General features: G+C 34.8%; 1 protein-coding gene across 2 annotated transcripts in view; it reads right to left on the reverse strand.

Annotated features, from left to right (window-relative positions):
* Positions 1 to 4,174: 4,174 nt before the first annotated feature.
* The window catches only part of LRRC40 (leucine rich repeat containing 40), a 73,846-nt gene continuing 60,238 nt past the window's right edge, over positions 4,175 to 17,782 (reverse strand). For both annotated transcript variants that reach the window (XM_049879556.1, XM_049879555.1), the window contains 2 exons: positions 7,344 to 7,529; positions 4,175 to 5,813 (listed from right to left, as the gene is read on the reverse strand). In XM_049879556.1, coding sequence (XP_049735513.1) covers positions 5,708 to 5,813; positions 7,344 to 7,529 — 292 coding nt within the window. In that variant the 3' untranslated portion in view covers positions 4,175 to 5,707. The remainder of the gene's footprint in view (positions 5,814 to 7,343; positions 7,530 to 17,782) is intronic.

Here is a 17,782-nt window from a genome sequence, read left to right on the forward strand (position 1 = left end):
CCCATATGGTTAATTTAACACCTGGAATTGAAGAGCTATCTTACCAGGGATAGGGCTGACTTTTCCAGAATTCCACTCATCTAAACTACAAAACTACTACTTTCTCCCTGCATTGCCCACATCAGCTGCCGCCGGCAAGTCATTTTGTCCATTTTCACTGATCTGGCTACATAAGGAATATATATATATTTTTAATCCCCAATGCTCAAATTGCCATGTAGAAAAGAACTCCTTATCAATATTCTCCACATTTAATCCTCAGCTTTTTGTCCTATTTTCGTTTTTTCCTGCATTGGTTCCCATGGCAACAAATCTGTTGGCAGATAAAACGTGACTCTTTTAGCCTTCTGCACAATACAAAATCCTTGTAGTGATCCTCAGACAAGTATCATATAAAAAGGTTGGAAGAGACTGCAGTTCTCTTGGCTGATGACTCTAACACCTAAACCTATTCTCAAACCAGGCTCATGACCCCAGTGAGGAAAAACAGCATTCAGACAATGACCAGACTCCCTTCCACCACTGACACAAGTAGTCAAGGGGCTCTCCAACCCAACTGCAGATGCAAGGATTGAACATTTTGGTTCAGTTGGTTTTCCCTTCTTTCTAAGCAGCTACGACTTTACTGCCATAAATGCATAATTACAAGAGCCAACCTGAGCAGCACAGAGAAGCAACTTGCACTCTTTTTCTATAAAATTTCCTCAGTATGCATCTGAGATGTGGCCCAGGGAATAAGTGTGTCCTGGATTCTGCCTTCAATCAGTGTCTAAGAAGAGAGTGGAAACATTTATGTAGATTTTCCCCTAACGAGTATTTATGGGGCTTATGAGGGGAGACCAAGAAGTCATCCCAGAAAACTAAGCTCCTGAAGAAAAACAAGCAATAGGAAAGATACAAAAAGGACATTATAACTAGTGGAATGTAAGCAAGGGAGCTTCAATTGGGACAATTCAAATATGAAAAGGTTAAGAAACCTACCACAAACTAAGGAAATGAAGTGTGGAGAAAATTTTTAATAGTTAACATTCTGCAGAAGGGGAGCCTGCAGATGAAAGACTAGCTTCATTCAGGCCTTGACCCAAGACTTGTCTACCAAATATTTTTTAAGTAATATTTCTCTTAATAATAGATTATATATTCTATTTGCTTGAATTTTAGAATTCCATTATAGCCTGGCACTAAGTCATATGCCTAGCAACCCCAAATCTCCTCTGTCCTCAATATTTAGAAAAAAAACAGAAACTGTTCATCAGAAATAAAAGCAGACACATATTTGAATGTGCTTTTTGTTTTGTTTTAGAAAAGTTAATGAATCCAGGGGAATGAAAATAATAGATACTCAAAGTAAGAATCTGGTTATTTCAGCTATTGTTAAATTATCAAATGTAAATGTCCCTTTTTTGCTGGGTCTCATAAAATATGTCATACTTAAGTACACTGAAGTTTTAAAGTTAGCTGCTTATATTGTACAAAGGTATTTTTGGCCCTTTAAAGGTTATTTTCCTACATTAAGAAACGTTTTTGTGTATTAAAAACTTTTATTGTAACTCAGGTTCTGTGTCTATATAGACACAACAGACATAGGTGTTTTTCTTTGCACATTTGTTTTGCACAGTTAATGAAGTTAAACAATGCCCAGGTATGCAGGTCAACTGACCTTTTTTTGATAGTTAGATTTTAAGGAAAGCATTTGACAAATGGACAAAAGAAATCACATATTTCTTTGATTCTCTGACTCTCTTCCCCTACCCCAGCCCTCTACTAAAACAAAAAACACACAAACAACAACAACAACAAAAAAAACAGCTCTTAGGAAATCTGATATAATTTTTTTGGAAAGTCCATGGGAAAATCAAGATGAAACTCTCAGGCAGACAGAGCATAAAGCAGCTACCATATTTGCTAAAAAAGAAATTTATTTTCAGAATGCATTGTTGAAATAAATTTTATTTTCAATACTTGAAGAGTCTGTCCACTCAGAGGATTCTTACTGGCCTTGAATGTGGAAAGACGTCTTGTTCAGGTCTGTAAGGAATGTTGTATGTTAAAGTTTTATTCTAGGAAATTTTGTTTTAGCTTTGATGACACCTAGTGTCAGTGGAATGCAATAAATGTTTAAATACTTAATGCTTTATGACGTTTAGGCATTTCCCTTCAACATCCTCAACTATAGTTTCCTTCTTGAAAATGCAAGCCTTACTATTTTCAGTTTGGAATGAAGAAAACGATATCTGACAGCCAGATAAACCAGGTTCTTTTTGTTTGAAGAGCCAATCAAGTTTCTCTTTGTTCTCGGTGTATATAATGGCCTAAAAGGTAGCTTAAGGACTATGACATTGTCTTCAAATGAGAGAGAATTTTTCTAAAGTTTAGTTGAAAATCAAAAGTAAAGCTACTGAATTCTGTCTGTAAATTTCAAAGACCACCACAATTAACCTTGCAAGAGTAAGGTTTGTAAGTACTGTAATTTCATTTTTCTCACTTTATACACCCCGACCCAGATGTATATAGTAAACCATAAGATGAACTGTAGTCTTTCTATTCCGAAAAGATACATTAAACTAACAGCAGCAATTCTAAACCAAGAATGTGATAGATCTTTAATTGATTTGTTAAGAATTACAGGTAAAAGGATACTAGATATTAAGTTTTCGAGTTTATTTATTTTTTTAAAGTACCCATGAAAACTATTCTTTCATCCTAAACTATTTGATAATTGATTACTTTTGACCTCAGTTATTTTGGGACATGATCCTTTTATTACTATATAAAGAAGTTCTAATTTCACCTACGTAAAATTTCTTCCCGTATGCTAAACACACAATTGCCCATTTGAAGTCATATAATTCATTCAGTGAAATATTTCACTCTCCCGTTAAGTTTAGGTAAAATTCCTAAGCAGTAATGCAACTTCGGGCCATTGTTTTTGAAAAATGAAGACAGTCTCTGGACTCCTATTCTTTTTAACATCTGACTTTACTACCATATGTGCAGCACAACAGTGACATCTTAAGGCCAAGTAACCAGAGCTCCTTTAGCTAGAGAAAGAACTTGAATTGGGATCTCGTCTCAAAGAAAGTCCATTATATTATCAAGTAGTTTTCAAGTTTACAATATGCGATTGATAGATCTTTCTGATTGATAAGTGCTTCTTTATTAAAGACTTCTTTCGCAGTTTTTGTGGACATTTTTAATGTGCATTAGGAAACACTAACATTTTACATAGACATATTGTAAATTAATGCATGCATTTCACTGCATAGTTGACACTCCCCGTGTAAAGCTTTTATGGAATTACCAACAAGCCACAGCAGTATAGCAAAAGAGACTTAATCTTTATAAATTGGGGCCTTTTCTGTCTCTTTGCTAGCCTAGGTGGCTATACAGAAATTCGAGTGGGAGGAGGCAGGAAACACCTCTTAACATTTAAGGTTTTCTACTTGGGTGTACTCTAGCCAATTCAAAACAAATTGCTTACTTTAATAAAAAATTTTACCATTTTATAAGAAAAATTAAATCATGACATGTTTAATTGAAATGGCTGTATTGTAAGTAATATTTTGAGATAATTGTGATTTTGAGCTTAAATTATATATAAAGAAATGTCATTTTTGTATGTGTTAAAGACTACTGTATCACAATAGTACTTTTTAGTTGAACTACATATTGATGTAAATAAAACTGAATGAAGACATATTTACTACTTTATTAACATAGGTTGTGAATGTACTTAATGGTTTTTTTTTGCAGTATGAGACCATAATGACCTTGAAAGCTGCTTCATTTTATGTGCAAAGAAGTCCTATGAATCTATATTTTAAATTGACCAAATCAGTGGAATTAATTACTTTGTCAGTTAATTTGCAAATGCAAGCTGTACTCTTCCAGTTTTATTTTCTGTATTCACACTAATTGGTAAAGGTGTACAATGTGATTAGAATGCATTTTGAAGATGCTTTCTGTACAGATACAAAACACAGGGACTAAAATAATGCTGTGCAGTGTATAGCAGAGCCATTTTTCGGCTTTGGTGTACTCAACTTTTTCAGTATTTAAAAAAAAGTGTTTTGAATAACATAAAAGTCTCTTTATTGTATAAATAATAAAATGTCACCTTATTGTAAAGTGTCTTTTGTTTAATTATCAAAGCAGACTTCTTAATCCATCACAGAGCTGTGGTATGAAAAGGGAATGTTTCTTTTATTCAAAAACAAACATTGGAATCAAATATTTGAAAATAATTATGACCATGTATATTTATCTTTATTAGCACTGATTTTTTCATAATATAAGCATGCGTCAATCATCCAAAAGCTATCTAGCTAGCCATCTAAATTGATATACATACTACTGATATACGTACTACTGAATTGACTACTTAATAGAATTTAATGATAAGTTTTATAATCACTAATCAGCCTACTTCTGATATTTTTGGCATAAACAAAAAATTTTATATTTGGTTTTCATTAAATTAAGTTTACCTATATCAAATTCCGAATTTACTTTTAAAATCAAGTAATTTTAGAAAATTACTATATGACTACAAGTTTGGCCTTATTGAGACTGCAAGCAAGTTTTAAATTAAGATACTAGAAATAAAAAGACACACAGGTTGGATTAAAACAGAAGATTAGGTATACAAATACCTGCTTAATAAGTATTTAAACACAGTACATTTCAAGATTTCTAGGCAATATATGTTATTAATTGTTGTCAGTTTCTGTTACCGATAGAATTAGTAAGATAAAGTCTTCAACACATTTTTTTAAGGAATAAAAGGAATTTAAAATGCTCAGATTCTAGCTGAGGGAAAAATATGCAGATCCAATTTCTTTAATGCTCTTGAATCTAAAAGTATTAGATTATCACATGGAAACTTAATACTAAGATACCATAAAACTTGTCAAGTTTTAAATTCAAAATTGTGAGAGCAATTATAACAACACTTTCACTATTTTTTCCTTCAATAACTTTATCTTGTATGGCTTTTCTGTGATATTAGCAGTCCTGATAAAATGATTTCATAAACTAGGGAAAAAAGACCTACGCAATAGCTAGAAAAGAAACAGCTTAATACATTAAAACAAAACAGTGAATGTTGATTAAAAACTTGTACCAAGACCAACCACATCACAAAAGTTCTATCATGGATAATGAAAAGTCTTATTTTTTTGGGTCAAAGGACAGTACTCAGTAAAATTCAATTTTATATCTAATAAAAAGGTAGAAATTGGGTAGTCACATTCAAGTCAATTGGTCATATTATATGTAATACAAATAAAAAAAAAAAAAAAGTAGAAATTAAAAAAAAAACCCACTTCTACAAAATTCCTTTGTAATTATAAAAATATTCACATTAAATAAAAATTCATTTTTGAAGAAACTGCTTGCTATGTTATAAGGGAATGAAAGCAAGGAAGATAAATCCTGTGCAAAATACTCAGAACAAACGTATGGAGTATGGACACTATACACGGTGATCACCATTATAAATGTACGCAGTATCTTAGAAAAAATGTTAAATAGTTGTCAATGTAAAAATATTCCCTGGCAGTGACTATGGCCAGGCCAATTATACCAATGGCTAGGTGATATTAGGAAACTAAGATCAATTACAGCAATCAGCTTTAGGATGATGCTACAAGAAAATGTTAAATCCTCCTAACAATTAACTTGGCCAGGATTACAAAGCAACTCCAATTTAAGTAGGAATTCGGTCTCTCAAATATTCCAGGATAGCAGCTGTTCCTTTCATTAATATGGCTGCTCGAGGAACTCGGAATGGATTTCCATCTAGTAGTAATGTTCTAAACAAAAGAGAGAAATTAAGAATTTAAACATTTTCTGCTAGAGAAGCTTTTCTTCTAATTTCATTTGCAATATGAAAAATAATTTTTTTTTTCTCTATTCTTTTCAAATCTGAGCATTTAAACAGTTGGGATCATAGCTACAATAATAACCAAAACAACATTAATTGAATGCTTATTATGTGAAAGGTACAATGCTAAGTAATTTACATTCATTGTTTCTCTTAATTCTCTTATCAACAGTACCATGTAGGTACCATTAATATTTCTGTTTTACAGATGAGGAAATACAGACTTAAGAAGGTAAGAAAACTTTCCTGGATCACATAGCTACTAAATGGTGGAGCTGTGGTTTGAATCACCTTTATACCCAGCCTTTTCTCAATCTTATAAAGACCACATATTAAATGTGACCGAATTAGGTTTACACAAGTATTAGAATGAGCGAACTGAGAATTATCAGTGCTAGGGTCATAATGTGATCCATGTATCCCCTCTCCCGGAAAATGTTAACACACTTCTGCTGCCTCCCTCACCTGACCAGATATCCATGTATAAATCTATCTGCATTCTAAAATGAGGTTCGACTTAAGATTTAACAGCTTATTTTGTTTCTTTATATAATTAATGAAATATCTTCAGTTATAAGATACTTTTACATTAATTTTTAATAGCTTAAGTGTTTATTTAAATGAAAGTCAAAGGACTCACACCCTGTTACACACTACATCTAAATGATATCTTCACAGCTTTCTATGTGCCTTTGGGAATTCTTTTAAAGACTGATTTTCTTAATTTCTAGAAAAAGGAGTTATTTATTTGTCTCCTATAATTTACTACTGTAAGGTACCAGGGCTGATGCCAGTGCTGCCCCCATAAAGGAGAAAATGCGAAATAATTTATGTTCATTTAACAGGCAGTTATTGGGTGCTTACTATGTTCCAGGCACTGGGATACACTTTTCTAAAGGAAGACAAAAAAGATAATACAAATGAGTCCAAACAAAAAATGAGGGGAAATCAAAAGGGGACTAACTCTGCCTGGAGAATCAGGAAAGTTTTCAAAGGTAATATTTAAGTACATTATTAATGAAAGCAGAGTTGAGGGGACAGCAAACTCAAAGCACAAGAAAGATCATGCTGGGCTTGGAATGGTGGTGGTCTATAATCATATTTTGAAAAACTCTGTAGGAAAAGCCAAGGAGTTTGTATTTCCTGATGATTTTATGCAGTAGAGTTTCATGTTACAGATATATACAGATATATATAGTGAAGAGAAAAATACTGGTAGAAACAACCAGTTACTGTATTTACACATATATCATATAAACAAAGCTAAAAAATATATTTGGTAAAATTTGAAAATCAGAATTGGGATTTTAGGTTTTGTTATCTATTATTTTTAATATGATCTTAAATTTGTTACTTCAAATTCCCACAACATCACCTCAACAAGAAACAAACAAATAACAACAACAAAAAACACTTTCAACAAATCAAATAAAAGGAAAAACTCAGAAGGCATAGTTACCTTAAATTCACACAATTACCAAGCTCTGGTGGAATTTGTAGGAGGTCATTATTTTGAAGGTCCAGCGTGGTCAGATTTTCCATCATCTTCATCTTCTGAGGGTCCACAGATCCAACTTGATTGTTACTGATCAAAACTGTTTCAAGTGTGGGGATACGATACAGAACTTCAGGCAGTATTTTGAACCTATTAAAACATAAACAGAACACCTAAATATACTGGAATCAGAGGTCAAAATAATTTCTTAAAATAGATAATCTTTAGTTTGATATAATGAGATAACGTTTTCTTTAGTGTACATTATTTTATATTTGTTATAAGTCCTGTATTTCAAATTTTCCAGAAAACAAAGAAAATGGACTAATTTTGGAAAACTTGAAATATATGTTAAGTGGACAAACTTTTAATAGATTCTATTTACTTTAGAAAATAAAACAAAAGTTTAAATTCTCCCATGCTTTTTTGTTCACATTCAGGAGATAAGAAATCCTCCTGAGATTTTCTATGTAATATCTCCTTGTATGTATTCTTTCTCAGTTCACTCTTACTTCTTATGAAACCGAATTATTGTATTTTAATAAGTAAAATGAGAGTTTTATACTTCACTTTGAAGCTTCCAAAATGAATGTACTTTTGGCTCTTAAAAAGCTGACAAGCTAGCGCAGGTTGCCAGCTTGCTTGTCCAAAGTGACCCTGAAGATGCCATAAGAGATGGGAAGCCTGATGGCTCTCAGAGCAGTACTTGGAAATTAACACAAAATCTGTGAGGACCCCTTGGGGGACAGGGGCTGGCAAGATTTCAGTGTGAGGTAAACTGTAGCCTGGAGTAGAAAAGATAAGGATAGAGTAAAAGAGAGCCTTTTAGCTGTGGCCTTTTCATTGCCTCACGCTGCCCTTCCTTGGCACAAAAACAATAGTGAAAGGTAAACTCAAGGCAGCTCTGACTTTCCAGAGAGAATGAAGCACCAATAATCAGGAGTATAGATGAGGTGAACGGCCCCTAGATACTCTCTTCTCTTCTCCCCTCTTCCAGGGTAATTTTAAAAGATATGGCTCAGCTGTTAAAACGTAAGTTATGATTAGCTTTTGCCCCCAACCCAAAGACATTACTTACCAAAGCAACTGATAGGTCAATAGACAAATAGATGAACTCACAAATAAAAATGAGGAGAGATCTGAGAAGCGCATATATCTTGAACTAAAGAAAACAATGGCATAACCTATGCACAAGAAACACAAATAATGGAGCAGACAGAACGAGAATTACAATAAGCATAGTAAATATCCTAAGAAAAATAAGACAGAATTTGACAAACGCAAAGCAGAAACAAGCAATTATAAAAAGAACTAACTAGAGATTTAGTGCATAAAAATAAAATTGTTGAGATAAAGACCTCAAAAGGAAAGTTGGTCAGCATAATAGACATCACTGAAGAATAAACTGGGTAGAAAAATTTTCCTAGACTGCTTCAGAAAAAGAAAAAAGGGTGAAAGGAATGAGAAATGTCAATGAAATGGATGAGAAAAGTAGGCCTGTTAATATTCACTAAAAGGACTCCCATAAAGAAAGGAAAGAATAAATAAATAAGTCAATAAATAAGGAAAGATTTGAAAACGTAATGATCAAGAAATTTTCAGAATTACAAAAGAAGATTGAAAAGGTTAATTAGTGTGCCAATAGGATGGATTAAACAACTACAAAAAAAAAAAAAAAAATTGGCAGACACATTACATCTAAGGTCCTTTTAAAAAGTTTGTGTGAACTATTAACTGCTGTTACCAATGTTTCCAGAGAAACAGACTACCTACAAGGGAATAATAATCAGGTTACCAGACTTCTCTAGAGCAACAAAATAATGAACTATCTAAGTATGTGGAAACAAAATGATTTTGACCACAGAACTCAACTGTTTAAATTAAAGGGCAAAGAGAAGATATTCTCAGTGATTTATGGTTTCAGAACATTTACCATACAAAGACTTCTTTCACAGGACTACTTACAGGGTGTTTTTCAGCTAAGGAAAAATGAATCCAGAAAGAAGAAACATAGAAGTAAGGATGAAGAAAGAAGTTAGTAAAGTTTACTGTGTCTAGGCAGCAGAAGAATATTCAATCAACCTAATAGAAGGAGAAAGGGAGAAAAAAGAAACACAGAAGGTAATTATGAAACAAAATAAGATGGTAAAAATGGGTAGTATCATATAAAAAAAAAAATTTTTTTTTTTTCCATAGACATAATTAAATGTAATGGGCTTAACCACCCAAAATACAGATTCTGAGACTAGGCTAAAAAGCAAGATAACAATATATTAACTGCAAGAATTATATTTAAAGCAAAACAATTTAGAAACGTTAAGAATCCGGGAATAGAAAAAAGACACATCAGGAAAATATGAACCAAAAGATATCTGGCATAGTCATTTGACTATCAGAAGAAAAAAAAAATAGAATTTAAAGTGAAAAACTTAATAAGGGACAAAGTTGATACATGCAAAATATCAAGCTGAGGTGGCAATCAGGAACACATACACCCTTACAATAAACCTTCAAAATAATCTAAAGCAACAGTTTGACAGAACTATGAACTATACAGAAAAAAATGATAAAACTACAACTGTAACTGGAGATTTTAACAGTCTGCTCAAAAACTGAAAAAGCAGCAAAAAGTTGACCAAATTTAAGATTTGATTTGAGGTAATCTGATCTGTTACACTGACAGAAATTATACTGAACAAATAGAGAACAGACATTCTTTGATAGGCTATGAAGTGAATCTCAATAAATTCCAAGGAATCAACATCATGCAAACTATATTCTATAGTGGTACTGCAGTAAAATCAGATATCAGTAACAAAAAGCTATCAGTAACAACAAAAAAAATTGGAAGTTAAAAAAACCCCACAAAACTAAGTAACACTTAAAGAGGAAATCTAAAACTGTAAACTATTTAGAGCTCGATGGAATATATTATATAGCCCTTAACTTTATAAAGGTTGGTAGCTAAACAGCTACAGCTATCATCATACATAAAGGAGAAATGTTAAATTATTATTAAGACAAGGATACCACTATTACATAATTCAATACAGTACTAGAGAAAGTGATAATAAAGAAATGAGACATATGACTTGAAGAGGCAAACTGTCCTTATTTACAAATGATGTGGCAGATATTGGTGATGAGTAAGTATAAAGAATTCTGACAAAGAGATTAACTTGATAAGATTACAGTTATTTATAAAAATGAAAGAATGAAGGAAAAGAAATGTGAGGCAGAAGAAACAGAAGACCAAAGCAATACAGGGGATCTTTGTCTTAACTGAAAGCTGGCTCTTGCCTGAAGATACCTGCTGCCAATCACTGCAGTGTTCTCAAGTGGAGGCCGTTTCTTTTCTCAATTTCTGAGAAAATCTTTTTCTCAGATTTCTTCTAGCTAACCATCAATACTGACTGGTATCATGGCCTGGCATATAGCACATTCTTGTCAAGAACTGTGAAGGGTTCTTTCATGCTAACAAGTTAGCCTGCCACAGTTTCGTGGACGGTGGCAGAAGACATGAAGCTCCTCAGTTAGAGAAAAAGGACTTCGTTATCCCCAGCATAGTAATCAGAACGAGCATCAGTATATTTATATCAGAGTCCCTTGCCCCCAAGTTTCATCAGGATGTGGATCACCCAGGTAAATGCCTAAACACATAGTGGGTTATGTCATAGGTGAGAAACCCTGAGTTTAAGAAATCTTTTATATAATGGGCAGTAGGCATGCCTGCCCCTGTATCTTCAAGGCAAACCTGCTCTTTGCTCTGTAGGGAGACATAAGTCTATCTTCCAAGTCTGCTGGCAATGCAAGCATGCTTGAAAAGATAGGCCAGAAGAAAGGGCAGTTAATGCCTCACTCAAAGGTGTGCAGAAATGCAAGTGACCCACAAAGAACTGTCTAAAAACAGCACTAAATAAATACATGATGAAAGTACAAATAAATGAACAAAATTATAATTCTTCATTTCCCATCTCAGCAGATCCTTTAACATCACACAGCAATTCAATTAAATATGCTTGGTCAGCTCCTCCTTCCATTTTTCCTCAGCCACTTTACCAAAGGTTCACAAGTCTTTTCTAGTTTTGATTAACTCCTGTCCCTTTCTTCCTCAGAAGATAACATTATTTCTTTTAAGTACCAAGAAATTAAAGGACATTAGGCATCCACTCCCTTAATTTCTTGTTCCTACCCATAATGAATCTGCATCTGCACCTATCATTATTATGTCTTCTGAACTTGGCTCAAAGTAAAAATTATCCTTCCTTCTATCTGAGGCTGATGCTCTAAATTCTATTACTGCCAATCTACGAAATGACAATGCTGTATTAATTATCCTCTATCACGTAACTTCATCCTCTTTCATTCTATTTGGACTGCCAGCAGCATATAAATATATGCCTTTTCCATTTTTAATATACACATCTCCTTCCTCCCCACACCCGCTTGATCCATGTCCTCCTTTAGCTTAGGTGTATACCTCTATTTCCTTTCATAGTTAAATTTCATTCAACAGAAGTGTCAGGGATAAAATGGTGAACAAAAACAACATAGTCCCTGCCCTCATGGAGCTTATTATTTAATGGGAGGTATACTTTATCAGTTGAAAATCAACTCAATGGCACCTAATGACAACAAAGACAATACATAAACAAATAAAATAATTATAGCTTGTGAAGGAAAAAAAAAAATAGGACAATGTCACAGAGAATAACCAAGAGGCAAAAGGAGTAGAATTTTCAGCTACTTCTAAAAAAATGGTCTGGGAAAGTTTTTCTGAGGAGTTACAATTAAGTGATACTTGAAGGATAATAAGGAGGTGGCCATGTGAATAGAAGACCAGTTCATGCATTCCTGGCACAGAAAAGCATGTGCAAAAAGCCCTAGAAAGGAAAGGGCTTTTCATACTTGGGAATAGTGAGGTGGCCAGTTGGCTGGAACACAGTAAGAGAGAACACGTGTTAGATGATGCAGAAGGTTCAAAACAGCCCTGAGTACTCCAATACCTAGAGAACTGCTAGAGGGAAAGTAGCCAGGGGGAAAAAAAAAAAAAAAAACTACCATCACCACAACAAAACCTGTTTAACTAATAAAGAATGTCAGCCATAAGCATTGTGCTCTTTTAAGATCTGTCTATATGGGATCAAACTGACAACAGCAATTCAAAAGATCAGATAGGAAATATAGGGGGCAGTGTGAATTTACGTTAATGGGAGAGGAACAACTTGGAAAAGGAGGGTGAGAATGGTTCTACAACTGGAAGGATGTGATCAATGTCACTGAATTGTACATGTAGAAATCGTTGAATTGTATATGTTCTGCTGTGTATATTCTCAACAACAAAAATAAAAGGAATTACATTAAAAAAAAAAAACCCTAAAAAGCATTTAATTAATGATATTATATTTCTTAATCTAAGAGTCCCTGGGTGGTGCCAACAGTTAAGCACTCAGCTACTAACCAAAAGGTTGGTGGTTTGAATCTACCCAGAGGTACCTCAAAAGAAAGGTCTGGTGACCTACTTCCAAAAGATTACAGCATTAAAACTCTATGGAGCACAGTTTCACTCTCATGTACACGGGCTTGATATGGTTTATTAACCAAGATGGTGTATACAGAGGTGTAATATTATCCTGTATACCTTCTTATATACCTGAACTTCATAATAATAACTTTTAGTTATCACATGTTAAAAATGTAGAAACCAGTGATGAGGTTAATAGATTACAGGAAGAAAAACTGCAATAGTTGTATCAAGACTAAAAAATGAAAAATTTGAAATGGAAGCCACCATTAATAGTATTAAGTGAATCCAAACATAAAACAAAATACAAAACAAAAAATTGAAAATGCCATTGAGGTAGAAAAGAAATCAGCAAAGTGCAGTGTCAAGGAAGCCTAAAGAGGAAAGTGTTTTATAAAGTAAGATGTGGTCAACTATACTGTTGAGTGGCTGATAAAATGAGAATAGATATGTAGCCAATAGATTTAGTAATAAAAACAGTTGCAAGCCAGATGCACAGAATGAAGAGCTAACTGGAAAGTATAGACATGGTGACAATGAGTGTAAAGAACTAATTAAAGTTCTTTATGAACATGAGCGGCAAAATATACCTGAAAGAGGATGTGGTGTTGACCCTACAATGGAATCTTATGGTATGTTTGAAGGCTAAGATGAATCTAATAGCAGAGATATCTTACAGGAGAGATGACAAGAATAAAGGAAAAAATGACAAGAGGGATTAGGATTGAAAAACCACTGGCATGACTAGCTTTTGAAATGACCAGGGACTTGTTTCTACAATGACCGAATGAAAGGTAGAAAAGATGTCTATAGCCATAATATGTATTTAGATTTGGTAGTGGGAATAAAAGGAAGTTCTACTTTGAAGATTTCTATCTTTTCACTGAAATACAATCAGCTGAGGAGACAGGGGAAGATGGTATGGAAAATTTGACAATGGAGCAGACAAGGCATCAAACAGTTGTTCCTGTCCTTGTTAGGTGCCATTGAGTCAGTTCTGACTCATAGTGTCCTAGGTACAACAGAACAAAACATGGCCCAATCCTGCACCATCCTCATAAACTGTTGCTATACTTGAGCCCATTGTGGCAGCCACTGTGTCAATCCACCTCATTGAGGGTATTCCTCTTTTTTTGAGGACCCTCTACTTTACCAAGTGTGATGTCCTTCTCTGGGGACTGATCCCTCCTGAAAAAATGTCCAAAGTATGCAAGACATAGTCTTGCCATCCTTACTTCTAAGGAGCATTCTGGTTGTACTTCTTCTAAGACAAATTTGTTCATTCTTTCAGCAGTCCATGGCATATTCAATATTCTTCGGAAACACCACAATTCAAAGGTGTCAATTCTTCTCCCATCTTCCTTATTCACTGTCCATCTTTCCCGTGCATATGAGGCAACTGAAAACACCATGGCGTGAGTCAGGCACACCTTAGTCTTCAAGGTGACATCTTTGCTTTTCAACACTTTATAGAGGTCTTTTGCAGCAGATCTGCCCAAGGCCATGTATCTTTTGATTTCTTGACTGCTGCTTCCATGGGTGTTGATTGTGGATCCAAGTAAAATGAAATTCTTGACAACCTGAATCTTTTCTCCGTTCATCATGACACTGCTTATTGGTCCAGTTGTGAGGGTTTTTGTTTTCTTTATATTGAGGTGTAATCCATGTTGAAGGCTGTGGTCTTTAATCTTCATCAGGAAGTGCTTCAAGTTTTCCTCACCTTCAGCAAGCAAGGTTGTGTCATCTGCGTAACACAGGTTGTTAATGCATCTTCCTCCAATCTTGATGCCCATTCTTCTTCATAGAGTCCAGCTTCTCGGATTACTTGCTCAGCATACAGATTGAATAGGTACGGTGAAAGGATACAACCCTGGTGCACACTTTTCCTGACTTTAAATCACACAGTATCCTCTTGTTCTGTAGGAACAACTGCCTCTTGATCTGTATATAGGTACCTCATGAGCATAATTATGTGTTCTGGAATTCTCATTCTTCACAATGTTATCCATAATTTGGTATGATCCACACAGTTGAATGTTTTTGCATAGTCAATAAAATGCAGGTAAACATCTTTTTGGTATTCTCTGCTTTCAGACAGGGTTCATCTGACATCAGCAATGATACCCCTGGATCCAAGTTCTCTTCTGAATCCAGCTTGAATTTCTTGCAGTTCCTTGTCGATATACTGCTGCAGCTGCTTTTGAATGATCTTCAGCAAAATTTTATTTGTGTGTGATATTAATGATATTGTTTGGCAATTTCCGCATTCGGCTGGATCACCTTTCTTGGAAAAAGGCAAAAATATGGATCTCTTCCAGTCAGTTGGCCAAGCAGCCGTCTTCCAAATTTCTTGGAAAAGAGGAGTGAGCATTTCTAGCGATGCATCCATTTGTCAAAACATCTCAATTGATATTCCATCAATTCCTGGAGCTTATTTTTTACCAATGCCTTCAGTGTGCTTGGACTTCCTCCTTCAGGACCATTGGTTTCTGATCATATGCTACTTCCTGAAATGGCTCAACGTCAACCAATTCTTTTTGGTACAATGACTCCGTGCATTCCTTTCATCATCTTTTGATGCTTCCTAAGTCATTTAATATTTTCCCTGTAGAATCCTTCACTATTGCGACTCAAGGCTTGAATTTTTTTTTCAGTTCTTTCAGCTAGAGAAACACTGAGTGTGTTCTTGCCTTGTAGTTTTCTACCTCCAGCTCTTTGCACATGTGATTATAATACTTTACTTTGTATTCTTGAGCTACCCTTTGAAATCTTCTGTTCAGTTCTTTTACTTCATCATTTCTTTCTTTTGCTTGAGCTACTCGACATTCAAAAGCAGTCTCTTCTAACATCCATTTTGGCCTTTTCTTTCTTTCCTGCCTTTTTAATGACCTCTTGTTTTCTTCATGTATGATGTCCTTGATGTCATTTCACAACTCATGTGGTCTTCAGTTATTAGTGTTCAACACATCAAATCTATTCTTTAGATGGTCTCTAAATTCAGGTGGGATATACTCAAGGTTATACTTTGGCTCTCATGGACTTGTTCTAAATTCCCTCAATTTTAACTTGAACTTGTATATGAGCAATTGATAGTCTGTTCTGCATTCAGCCCCTGGCCTTGTTCTGACTGATGATATTGAGCTTTCCCAACGTCTCTTTTCACAGATGTAGTCAATTTGATTCCTGTGTATTCCATCTAGTGAGGTTCATGTGTATAGTCACCATTTATTTTGTTGAAAAAAGGTATTTGCAATGAAGAAGTCGCCGGTCTTGCAAAATTCTATCCTGCGATCTCTGGCATCGTTTCTATCACCATGGCCATATTTTTCAACTACCGATCCTTCTTTGTTTCCAACTTTGGAATTCTAGCAATTATCATTGCATCCTGATTGCAAGTTTGATCAATTTCCGACTGCAGAAGTTGGTTAAAATCTTCAGTTTCTTCATCTTCAGCCTTAGTGGTTGGTGTGTAAATTTGAATAATAGTTGTATTAACTGGTCTTCCTTGTAGGTGTATGGATATTACCCTATTACTGATAGCGCTGTACTTCAGGATAGATCTTAAAGTGTTCTTTTTGACAATGAGTGCGACACCATTCCTCTTCAAGTTGTCATTCTTGGAAGAGTAGACCATATGAGTGTCTGATTAAAAATGGTTAGTATTAGTCCATTTCCGCTCACTAATGCCTAGGATATCAATCTTTATGTGTTCAATTTCATTTTTGACAATTTCCCAATTTTCCTAGATTCATACTTCATACATTCCACGTTCTAATTGTTAATGGATATTTGCAGTTGTACCATATCAGCAAATGAAGGTCCCGAAAGCTTGACTCCATCCATATCATTAAGGTTGACTCTACTTTGAGGAGGCAGCTCTTTTGAGTGCCTTCTAGCCTGGCAGGCTCATATTCTGGCACTATATCAGACAACGTTTCAGTGCTATTCATAATGTTTTCATTGGCTAATTCTTTTCAGAAGTAGGCTGCCAGGTCCTTCTTCCTAGTCTGTCTTCGTTTGGGAGCTCAGCTGAAACCTGTCCACCGTGGGTGAAACTGCTGGCATTTGAATACCGGTGGCATAGCTTCCAGTATCGCAGCAACACGCAAGGCCCCACAGTACAACAAACTGACAGAAATGTAGGGGATCTAAGAGTAGTATTAGAAAATAGGAAAGCAAATTTACTATGGAAAAGCAGAAGGCAATGATGAGTATATGACTGAGGTTTGTGGTCATGATTTTGAAATGAAACCAGTAACAAATATTTGAATATCTTCAACGATGTTGAGCAAGTCAGGTTCAAGTATGGAAATACTGATAGTTGGATTCCATCATGACTGGAGTTTTTCTGGCAGAGTATGACAGATGGAGAGAGGGACAAGAGAGATGAAGCTAATGGAATAATTGGATGATGGACCATGAAGTCTAAACTGGACAAGAAAAAAGCAGAGACTGTAAGGAAGTGATGGACAGGAAAATGTAACAGCATCAGTAAACTGTAGGTCTGGATAATACTGAAAAATTGTTGCAGAAGAGTAATTGATCTAGAACAACAGAAGGTTCTGGCCACAAACCAAAAGAAAACACCAAACCCACTGTTGTCAAGTTGATGCCAACTCATAGCAACTGTACAGGACAGAGTAGAACCGCCCCAGAGGGTTTCCAAGAAGCCGCTGGTGGATTCAAACTGCCGAACCTTTGGGCCATATATCCATATAAATGAAAAGCGCTGTCATCTATCTATTCAAGCCTAAAACCCAGAATCTGTTCTTAATTCCCTCTTCTTCCTTACCTCCTTTATTCAATCAACCAGTAATACCTATGGATTTTCTAATAATAAAGACCTGCTTTCAAATCAAATCATGTTAGACTATGAATC

Source organism: Elephas maximus, chromosome 3, assembly GCF_024166365.1.
Source record: "Elephas maximus indicus isolate mEleMax1 chromosome 3, mEleMax1 primary haplotype, whole genome shotgun sequence".
NCBI classification, from domain to species: domain Eukaryota; kingdom Metazoa; phylum Chordata; class Mammalia; order Proboscidea; family Elephantidae; genus Elephas; species Elephas maximus.